Consider the following 12,023-nt stretch of genomic DNA (forward strand, 5'->3'; position numbering starts at 1 on the left):
ATTTTCAAAATATTGGTTACGGTATGAAAATTATGACTTAAATCTACAACAACACTCAATATCATAATATTTACAATTATTACATTCCGGTTAAAAATTAACCAAGAATGGACTGAGCAGTGGATGGTTTGTCAAACCATTACACTTTTCGAAGTGTCTGCCCTCCGAAATTTTGAAGATACCTACCCACATTAAAATGTCATTTATTTCCATCCCCGAAGCAAAGAAAATCAAAAATAATATAGAGGGGACTAATAAGGAAATTGCCTACTCCGGGCATTACATAATATGAATAACCCATAATATTGGAGGGACCTTTGCTTCCATGTTTTCAAGTTAAGATTTGAAATATTTTCGTATTATACGAAAAGATTAATACAAAGTGAAAGCAACAATAGTTGCTAATAAGTATTACATACACAACTTACTTGATACTCATTTATAATAGGATGTCTCATTATATATTCTTTTCAACTGAACGACGCGCCATGAAGGTGGGTACAGGTGTAAAATACTACTACAATAACTTACCAAAATTCAAGTATCCTCAGCTGATTAATAATCCCAGAGGCATACTGATTAGGTAAAACGAAATAACTTGACATAACACATCGTAAGTATATATTACTATTAATGGACGCATGTTTGTTATTTAGAAATCGAGAAATTTAACTCCTTAATTTAAAATGTGCTTATTTAGGTTTATTACCGAATGATTTCTCACCAAAATATTTAAATTTGTGATTCAAAACATTCTTAATTTTGTAAAATTGAAACACTGTGATGGAATATTCAATATAAATTTTCCACATCTTCACAATTTAAATTTATTTCCTTTCACTATATTTGAAGATTTTCACTGCGCAAATTCACTCTTGCACTTCGAAAGGAAATACTATATTTTCCATGATTCAAAAAATTAAATTTCGTTGTGGATGCATTAACAAAAAAAAAAATATGCTATTACAAGTGATTTCATATTACGTATATTGGAAATATCAAGATTTTAAAAATGGTATCTCTAATCCAACCTTTTCTTCCTGTTTTTTTTTTTTTTTTTTAATATCAAAACCATTGCAAGTGTCGGTTTCATACAGTACAAGCAGTCCAGCTTAACGAAGTTTTTGTTTATCCTACACCTACCCTAGGTTTTTTCAACACAAAAACCATTTTCAAAGGTTTCATTTGCCAGTAAACAAAAAATTTAAATGCATATACTAGTACGAGGTTTTCATCAATCCTGATTACATTAGAAAGCGGTAGCTCAAAACACAAAATCGGTTTCTCAACATGTATGACTGCTGCACAGCACAAGAAATTGACTAACTTATCACTGCTTGAGTTGCAATTACTTTTCTTTTGTGATAATTTTCGATGTGCACCAATTTTACGGTATTCAGAGTGAACCCTAAATTGAATTTTTTGTTTCACTAAATTTTTCCATTTACCTGTATGTTTGACGTTTGTCATTACGTCACGATCAGCTGATAGCACATCACTGACAGTAGTTGGTGATTGACATTTAATTTTACTATTACATTCATTCTCAAATCGATTAGACGTGAAAGATTTATTCACCCGATTACCACATTCTTCCTGAAAAGGTTCGTGATTTTTGTTACTTACAGGTGATGCGTGGTCAGTACCTGACCTCTTTACTAAATCATTACTTTCTAAGTTACCAGCAAGATCAGGTTTGAAATTTTGATCACCGTGATGCGACAACACAACTTGACATTTACAACTACTTGTCTGAGCATTGGTGCGACTGTAATGTTTATTTCTCAAAAAAACACTTACGAATACGCTTGGAAAATTTTGAAAAACTATACAGCATACGTTTAATTCTTTTTAATTTCCGTCTGACTTTATATACTTTCTTTTTATGTTGCCGGTGCTTTTTGCCAAAACGCACTTGTAAATTACATTTCCTTACCATTTGACAAACATTTCGTAACCTACTAAAATTATCTTGACAGGTTTTCAATTTCTTTCCCCACGTTACTGAGTCATGGTCATTACCATTAGGCCTATCTGGCGTAAAGCCGTTTGTACTATCTTCTAAATACACAATTTGAGTGCAAGTGACTATGCTAAAGGAGACATAATTCATTTCTTCTATCTGTATATCTTTAACTTTCAACTCACAGCTTAAAGAACTACTCTTCTCTTGACAAATCTCTACAACCCTAACAGACACAAAAAATAAACAAGTTTTGTGAAACGGAACGCATTCTAATTCACTGGTGAGCAAGGTGCCGTAGAGGCAATTTTCCTCTAATAAACATAATACACTACAAGACTGCGTGAACGGGCCGCTTTCGCCTTCATTCTCAACGCAATTTATTACCACTTTAGTAAACCTTCCTGCAGTGACGCACGCATTGCATCCATGAATGCCTTTTGTTCCTTTACAAAACAAACAAACAATACCAGAAACAGCTGGCTGTTGATTCATGCACACAGCTACGCTGGACGTGACCAACTCGAAAGTTGGTAGAGGTTGCAAAGAAGCAGCTGGGTTGAACTTATTATTCTTTTTTCTTTCTATAATGCTATTCGACAGAGACAAAACAAACTCTTTGGCTTGGCCTAGTTCAACATTAACGTGACTAACAACAGGAATGATTTCTTTCTCTGCTTTTAATTCACACTCAGATATTTCTTCAGCCTGTTCAATTTCATTGTCAAGAAATTCAACATTGGCTTGATTTACAACGATAGGTGGTGACTGAGACCTAACACATGGCAAAATAGTACAACTTTCAACACATTCAACTTTCACTGTTCGTGCGTATGCTTTCTGAGCTACGGGGGCAATGTCCCACAAAATACATTCAAACTCACGTTTAACAAATTCTAAAATACTTTCAGCAAATTTTATTTTTAATGGTACTGTTTTTCCTTGACGATTTTCATAATTTTGAATATTTTCTAACCCATTAACTTTTACAAAAGGGTGCGCAAAAGTTACAGTTTCAGGAGGATCAGCAAATCTAACCCGTTTCGGTGGTACAACTTCACAATTTATTTTCTGATTATCACTGAAATCCTTGTTACAACTAACATCGTGATGCTTTGAATATTTTTTGTATATCCCTTCAGCTAACCTTTCTTTTGCAGTACGTACAATGTCTGAATTTTCATAGTGAACTTTCAATTTACGTTTAATGTCTGACAAGGAAATAAATCCTAATTCAAGAACACATTCATCTTTGACCTTTCGATAAAAATCAGATTTACGTAATTCACACATTTTAGCAACAACTTTATCTTCAATTTCGGCACTATATTTTATCTTCCTTTTCAAAAGAGATTTTGCAATTTCCTGTTTAGCTCTTTTACGAATTTTACAAACTTCCTGTTCTACTTTTAAGGCACTTTCGACTTCTAACAATGTAAAAGGTTCTTTTCTATATCTGAATTGACTTTCTACTATTAAGTACTCTGTTTCTTTCCATATTTTTCTCATTTCATGCAAGACAGGAATTATTTCTCTATTTACGGACATGATGATTAATTTACTAATGCCAGAACAACAAAATTAAATAGCACTAATGAGGTACTACAATTTACCTTAATCGAGAAAATACAATTAACGTCGCCTTTATGCGGTTTTACCAAATGTTCCTGTGATATCGGGCGCCATATATTACAGTATTAGGGTTTCTGTCCCTGTGAAGGGCTTGGCCATTTATTACAGTCCTGGGTTTGATTCTCGTCTGTCCCTGTTCGGCAATGCCATATATTACAGTATCAGCGTTCGAGTCCTGGTACGTTCCCGTGATGGAAAACCATATATAACAGTATCAGGCTTCGATCCAGGTACGTCTCACTCCCTATCGGGATAAACCCTTTATTACTGTATGTGGTTCGTGTCCTACGGTCCCTAAGTGGGCTTGCGCTTTACCATGGTCTGGGTTCGATTCTCCACCGTTAGGATGTCTTTAGTATTTACTATCGGGTTGGATCGACCATTAAAACTGACCATATAGCCGCTGGACAACAGGTTCAGAGTTCGGTCAGAACGTTAGGGGAAACCGGCACAAAGCTAACTCTAATTGTATTCTTTAGCGCTAATGCAATTTATTAATGTATGAATTACTAAGTTGCATAGGCGCTACTCACTCGTGCTGTAAACAAAAATGAATTAGGTTGTTTCTTAAAATTAACATATATAAATTTAGACCTTGATTATTATTTTGAAAGGATACTCAGATTTTAAATTTTAGTTTAATTAACACTTGAACTTCACGAACAAATATTACATTAGCAATAGCACTTCACTTTAGGTAACCAATAATAATAAGATATTTTAATTTAGGCCCATTCAATGTGAAAGCCGCGGTTGACACGAATTATTCGTGATATTTCCTTACATTGCTGATTTTTACACTTTCACTAGCACTGTTCACTTGCTTTGACACTGGAAGGGGGACTATATGTTGATTCAAGGGGGATGTCCTGCAGGTTGTAGGTTGTTCTCCTCTCATCTTCTTTGCGGTAAATTGAATGGTTTGCCGTTCTCCTGCTCCATGCTGCCAAAACAACTTTTATTCACACTTGATAAAAATATTATTTGACGTCGCTCGTTCATTTCGATAGTTCGTTCTAGTTTCTCCTGACAACTTCACTAAACGTATTTGTCAGACTCTTCATTATTGCTGTATTTTCGCACTAGCTAATTCATTCGTGGTTGCCTCTTCGGGTGTATCTATAACACTAACTTTACTTTTCTCTCCGTCTCTTCTTGTTGCTAGGCAACAACTCGCCTCGCTACACAGTTTGGTGATGTAAGAAGTTAAAAATAGCTGTGACAGCTTATGGATAGGAATGTTTTGAGACGACAATTGTTCTTTGTGCTGAATTTTAGCTCCTTATTTGGGAAGGAGAGAGGAACTCTGCGATCTCCGTCGCAGACGAGACGCACATACATATATGCACATTCCTTTGTTGACTGAGAGAAAAATTTTTGAGAACACTATTATGCGAGGTTCATTTAATAAGTTAAAAATTTTCTTCATTAATAATCGATCAACTAGACTGTACAGTTACAACATACAAGTCTCTATACACTGGTCTTTTACATTGGAGTTTAACTTACACTCGTTTCTCTATCTCCTTGTTTTACCAGATACCATCCTATCATTACAGTGCTCATTTTTCCTCCTCGGTTTTTCCGTTAGCCATTTAGACTGAATGAAAGAAAATATTTTTTTCTTATATAATAAATGGTTGACGAAATTACCTTTCATACTACTTCTATAACTTTTCCTGCTACTACTTCTACTACACAATTCGTGAGTTACTTGGTACAGACAAAACCACAGCAGAGAGATTTAACCAATGACTACTGGTAGAAAACTTACAAAACAACAACTTACTAACAAATATTGGAGACATTATTTATGCAGAAGGAAAACCGAGACTTAAGTCTATAAAACCTATTACAGAACCATTTTGCGACAACATTATGCTTGTTAAGATCTCTAGCTGGAAATTGTGCCCGAGGGTCGAAGGACTAATAATAAGTTCTTAATTAAGAAAAAGGCATGCAGTTCCTTCAATTCGTTTTTAAGAGTTCAATTTAGCGAATTTTCTTTATCACTGCACGGTGTAAAAGCTAAGCCACCATTCTTCTTAGCTGCAGAAACTTCTAGAGCGAAAAGTGTTCAAGAGGTAAACGCCCTATGCTTAAAATAAATAAAGAAACGATACAAGGAGCCTATTGTGATCCCTTACAAAATAGAGTTAGCAGATGGACCAATAGAAGACCTTCTTGACCAGATACCAGAGATCTTGGAACGAATAAATGCAGAACATTATTACCTTTTACATTTAGACATTAGCCAAGAATTTGCGGGTGTGTTTAAGAAGGGAGAGATAGAGGAGTATTTTATACACAATTTTAACTTTAAGATGGAACGAAATGTTGTCGCAGAGGATTACGACGAAGAAGAGTTCCTTAAGGTGATATGCAGAAACAATAGGTGTTGGAATCGATTGCCTAAGGTGGAATATGGATAATTCTGCTGTTAAAATTTACAATAAGTTCGTATGCCAGATAACAAGTATAGGTGTAACTAAAACATTAGGAAACCACCTAGTCCATTTTGTTAAATGTCCAGATAAGAGATTGAGAGAGACTTTCCAGTCCAAGTTAGCAGAACAGAACAATATTACAAGGTTGGAAGCCGCTATTTATAATTACAACAACGACTTGGGAACCACAACCAAGAACTGGGATCCTATACTCGATTGTTTAACGTTATTGGAAAACACTAGATGTTTCTTCGCTAATGCTCCGTTCTATAACCTTCCAATATCTACTATGTGGGCTAAGCTAACGAGCGTCCTCGAGAACAGTTGCCTTATAGTTAACAAAACACAAGGGCTCTTAAGCTATGCATACTGGGGAAACTTACATACTAATAAGTTAACTGGATTACAATAAAGCTGTTAAAGGACCCGAATGTAGAAGAAAAACAGATAAGGTTTCTGCTGTCTGCCTTTAATCTAAATACGTTGCCAATTAAGTGCATTAGTTACAGAAGAAAGTGATTCGAAATTAAGCTTTTCCCAGACGTGTTATTTAAATGAGGGCAAGACGTACTTTACTAAATCTAACACACACTTTTCCACTATACCAACAAGCATCGATCTCATAGTTTTAGTTTTGGTATCGACAGAGAATGTTATTCCACGAGTGTATCGTAAGAGAATTCACATTACCAATGCTCTATGTCCTTGCACTATTAGAGAGATTTATGTGCTAGAGAGAGGTTAGAGAGCACATTATGTGCTAAAGTTCGCCTCTCTTACAGGTTTGTACTTATCCAACCATTGGGTAAAACGCTGGATATTCGATGCTCGTCCCGATTTAAGTTTAAAATTTAAGGTAAAGTCTGGCACACTTAGAGTTACACCAACTAAGAAAAAAGAACGGTATATAGTTACTAGCTTTTAGAACTGTTGCGTTTGTTTTGCCGTTAGTGCTTTTGTCGTTAGTGTATATAAAAGACCGTGCGTGTATCGAAAATTCTAATTTTAAATCTCTAAGTCTGTTGTGTGTATCGAAGCTTCTGATTCTAAATCTCTAAGTGTGATGTTTGTAAGCTTCTAAATCTCTAACTGTGTTGTGTATCGATAACTCTGAGTTTCTATTTCTAAATCTCTGTGTGTGCGTGTATGGTTCTAACTCTAAATCTTTAATTCCAAATCTTAAAGTGTGTTGTGTGTATCGAAGCTTTTAATTCTAAATCTCAATGTTTGCATCTATCGAGGACTCTAAGGTTCTAAGTCTATGTAAGCTTCTAATTCTAAATTCGTAAGTGTGTCGGAAACCCTATTGTTTCTAATTTCTAAGTCTCTAAGTGTGTGTGTGCGTGTGTGTGTAGATCTAAACCTCTAAACGTGTGCTTCTAAATCCATGCGTGTAGTCCTTTGTGTATATATATATATATATATATATATATATATATATATATGTGTGTGTGTGTTTGTGTGTTTGCACTTAAGCTTGTAAACATGTGCTTCTAAATCTAAATTTTTAAGTCCATGCTTGTAGTCCTATTGTTGGTGCTTCTAAGTCCATGTGCGAGTCTGTGTGTATCTATGCTTCTAACCTGTGATTCTAAGTCTATATGTGTAGGTCTATTTGTAAATCTATGCTTCTAAACACGTGTTTCTAAGTCTAAGTCTCTACGTCTAGGCGTGTAAAACATGTGCTTTTTCTGTAAACGTGTGTGTGTGTGTGTGTGTGTGTGCCTATTGAAAACTCTAAGAACTAAAATTTCTATGTGGGTTTCTAATTGTGTGTCCTCTAGTTTTAGCTTTTTTGTATAATAAATGGAGGCTATAGCAAGAAAATTAAATTCTCTACACACCTCTTCCGTGCAGCTTTTGCCTCTTAGAGATCTTCGAACTAACGGACAGTACTTAATTAAGCACGTAGACTTGCAGCTCACACGAATGGGCACAAATATAGTTTTACATGTTTCTAAGTATTTGGTGTTTCTTCCTGATCGTTACCTAATGCTTTCTGACTAAAGATTGGTAGATAGGATAGATAATAGCAAGGAACCTTTGTATCTTGTGTACGAAGGCAAGCAAGCTTTGGGCTCAAATAAGAGTTTCCATAAGATTATTTTTACTATATACCGAGATCACGATTCCGATAATTCTGCTAAAAGTTGTTCAACTGTGGATGGAGACGAATAATAAGAAGAAGACAGTCCACTTAAACCCCCAAGAAGAAAGAACCAATAACAACTTTTAGAAAGCAATAATTAGATGTTCTTTATGGGTATTCCCTATAAAGGAAAACCATTGGCATCCGCAAAAAGAAAGTAATATTAGAAGCTTTTACCCCTTTTACGTATATCTACTTCGTTGCAAACTAATATTCTACGCAAACAAGAATTTGGATTCGATTCTAGTACAAAAGCAGTGTTATTATTATTGTTAACCAGCTGAAACGAATTACATTCGAGTGTTGTGGTGGTGCATTAGAAGAATGGAGCAATCTTATCCTATAACACATAAGCAGCTATGTGCAATGGCTTGTGTTACGTGTTTGTCAGGAAAAGGTGCGGTCTTGGTAATGCAACATTCCAAGAAGAGGCGTAGTCTAAACAACTTCCTAGTTAACGTAAGATTCCAAGAAAAGGTATCGACGCAAGATTCCGAGAAAAGGTGTAATCTGTTAACGTAAGATTCCAGGAAAAGGTCTGGTCTGCGCTATCTATTTTGTTCCTATAGCCTCCATTTATTATACAAACAAGCTAAAATTACAGGACACACAATTAGAAACCCACATAGAAATTTTAGTTCTTAGAGTTTTCGATAGGTACACACACACACAAACACACTTAGAATGGTTGTTGTTTTAATATTAGTGCTGTCTAGTGTAGGGCATGGAGTACTTGAATTGAAATATATAATTGAAGCAAATAACAATTAACATAGTGAGAATGGAATGAATGACTCGTTTTAGGGATGATATTTGATGAATAGAAAAATACTATTGTACAGTGGCTTAAGCTTGACATGCTTATGTTATAAATTAACTGATTTTTCCCATTGGAAGTAATTGTTATTTTACTATATTTTGGTTTAAGAGACCATTGCTTACTTTTAGCCATAAAATGAAAGTTCTTGTATTATTTTTGCTATTCAGTTAATGAAAAATGAATGAGGACAGGCTTCAACAACAATTGATATAAAGCTGTGATTAACTCCACAGATCTTTGAACATTGACCAAAGAATAAGCCTGGGCGTCTAATATTAGCTGCTGCTTGGTTTAGGCGTCCTGGTGTAGCGTCTACTTTAATTCCAAAAGCTGGCATAGCTCATGAATAAAGAACGTCGGTAGCGGTAATCAGGATGCGAATGTCAATGTTAATAGATAACACAATGCGATTACTTACATCTAATAAACGAAATGAATGAGGATCTATTTCGTTAACAGGGATCATATAACAGTCAAATTCTGTTAAGGTGAAGTCGGAATATTCATAGCTTCAGTACCATTGGTGTCCAATTGTTTTAAGAAAATTGCTGGTTGATGGATTTCAACGAGTAAATATAGTAAGCGCACAGAGGGTAAAGCAATAATTAGTGTGATGACGGACAGGATTGTTTAAAGAGTTTCTAGGGTTTGTCCTCCTAGTAAGTTGCGGTTAATATATGTGTTTGGGAAGAGAGGCTAATAAATATGCTACAAGTACTGTAATTATAGTTACGATAAGCATTGTGTGGTCATGAAAAAATACTACTTGCTCTATTACTGAGGATGCAGCGTCTTGAAGACCTAGTTGATTTCAAATGGCCATTTCTAAGAAAGATGGGTATTATCTTATATCTGGGGCTTAGGCCCAATGCACTTATCTGCTATCTTAGAAATTTGTTAGTAAGGGAAGCTCTGTATAACTATGTTCTTGCGGGGGGTAAGTTTTGAAATCATTCTAGGGATGTTGTTTGTTGATCTGAAAAAATTACTGGTCGAGCACTAGCAAAGGCTTTTCATATAATAATTACAACCACTAAAACAGCGACGAAGGATAGGAATGAGCCGATACTTGAAAATATATTTCATGTAGTATAAGCATCAGGATAACCCGAGTATCGATGTTGTATTCCTTTTAGGCCTCAGAAATGTTGAGGAAAGAATGTGATATTTATCCGTAAGAATATTACTAGAAATTGAATTTTCAATCATGTTGGGTTTATTGTTGTCCCTCTGAATAAGGAAATCAGTTACTAATTCCTGCTATGATAGCAAATACGGCCCCTATAAATAGTACATAATGAAAATGTGCTACTTCATAGTAAGTATCATGTAGAACCATATCTAATGATGAATTTGCTAGTACAAGTCCGGTAAGACCACCCACTGGGAATAAAAAGATGAATCCTAAAGTTCATAAAATTGAGGGGGAGGAAGTTATTTGAGCACCGTGGAGTGTGGGAATTCATGTAAATACTTTGTTTCCTGTTGGGACGGCAATAAATATTGTGGCTGCTGTAAAATTGCACGAGTATCAACGTCTATACCAACAGTCAATATATGATGAGCTCATACGATGATAAACCCTGGTAATCTAATTGCCAGATTTGCATAAATTATTTCCAATACACAAAAAGTTTCCTTCTTACTACTTTCTTGGGTTACAATATGTGAAATTATACCAAATCATGGAAGAATTAAAATATATACCTCAGGGTGACCAAAGAATCAGAATAAGTGTTGATATAAAATGGGGTCACCTCTTCCGGAAGGATCGAAGAAAGATGTATTGAGATTTCGGTCAGTTAGTAATATTGTAATAGCTCCTGCTAGTACAGGCAGAGATAACAGAAGTAGCACGGCAATAATTGCAACGGACCATACAAATAGAGGCATTCGTTCTAGAGTTATTCCAGGTGTCCGTATATTAATTACAGTTGTATTGAAGTTTACTGCTCCGAAAATTGAAGAGATCCCGCTAGATGAATGGAGAAAATAGAGAGATCGATAGAGGCTCCGGCGTGAGTAATAGCTGTGGAGAGAGGCAGATGTACAGTCCATCCAGTTCCTACACCAATTTCTACAATTCATCCAGTTAAGAGGAGAGTTAGTGAGGGGGTAGTAATCAAAATCTTATATTGTTTAGGGGAGGAAATGCTATATTTGGTGCACATAATATTAGAGGAACTAATTAATTACTAAATCCACCAATTATGATTGGCATAACTCTGAAGAAAATTATAATGAAGGCATGGGCGGTTACAATTACATTTTAGATTTGATCGTCTCCAATTAGTCTACCGGGGAGGCCGAGTTCTGCTCGAATAAGAAGACTTAGTGATGTCCCTACTATTCCTGCTCATGCCACAAAAATTAGATATATTGTTCCAATGTCTTTATGATTTGTGGAAAATAATCATCGTTGCAATTAAATAGGATGGCGGAAATGTTAGGTGATAGATTGTAAATGTATTTATGGTGTAATAAACCTCCTGTTAGGTCTTATAGTCAATTTTATGATGTTGGACTGCAATTCCGGAGTATTATTTAATATACTAAGACCTAAAAGGTTGCCTTTTATTTATGGCTTTCAAGGTCATGATTTTTTTTTTAACTTAAAGTCTTTATTTATAAGGTGTTGATTGTAAGAGACAAAATAATTATACCTCACAGAGAAGCAATAATAAATATAGATCTAATTAGTATTTCTTGATTTTTTCTCATTAAAGGTGTTCATTTCTATGTGTAATGGTTGATAATGAAGGCAGCATAAGCAATATTTTGTTTACCATAAAAAGAGTGATTGCTATTGTTGAAAGTAACGTGTAGAATAAAAAGTAAAGTGATCATGTTATATCGATTAATAGTAAAGCTATTAGTATTCAGCCGGTATGGTTAATTGATCAGAATGCTATAATTTTGCATAGGGATGTTTGATTTAGGCTCCCAATTGAACCTACAATTAAAGGTAGTATTAAGGTTAGGTGAATTAGGCTTGTGGGTGATATCTATAAG

The 12,023-nt window shown here is 35.1% G+C and overlaps 1 protein-coding gene across 5 annotated transcripts in view; it reads right to left on the minus strand.

Annotated features, from left to right (window-relative positions):
- The window catches only part of LOC145673565 (uncharacterized), a 70,802-nt gene that overhangs the window by 13,610 nt on the left and 45,169 nt on the right, over nt 1-12,023 (minus strand). The window contains exon 2 of one of the 5 annotated variants that reach the window (XM_081743398.1): nt 233-5,195. The exons of the other annotated variants lie outside the window; for them this stretch is intronic. Coding sequence (XP_081599524.1) covers nt 1,778-3,511 — 1,734 coding nt within the window. The 5' untranslated portion in view covers nt 3,512-5,195 and the 3' untranslated portion in view covers nt 233-1,777. Of the gene's footprint in view, nt 1-232; nt 5,196-12,023 lie in introns of those variants that run through there. 5 annotated transcript variants of the gene reach the window in all.

The sequence above is a fragment of the Thermobia domestica genome, chromosome 16 (assembly GCF_964235325.1).
Source record: "Thermobia domestica chromosome 16, izTheDome1.hap1.1, whole genome shotgun sequence".
Classification (NCBI taxonomy): domain Eukaryota; kingdom Metazoa; phylum Arthropoda; class Insecta; order Zygentoma; family Lepismatidae; genus Thermobia; species Thermobia domestica.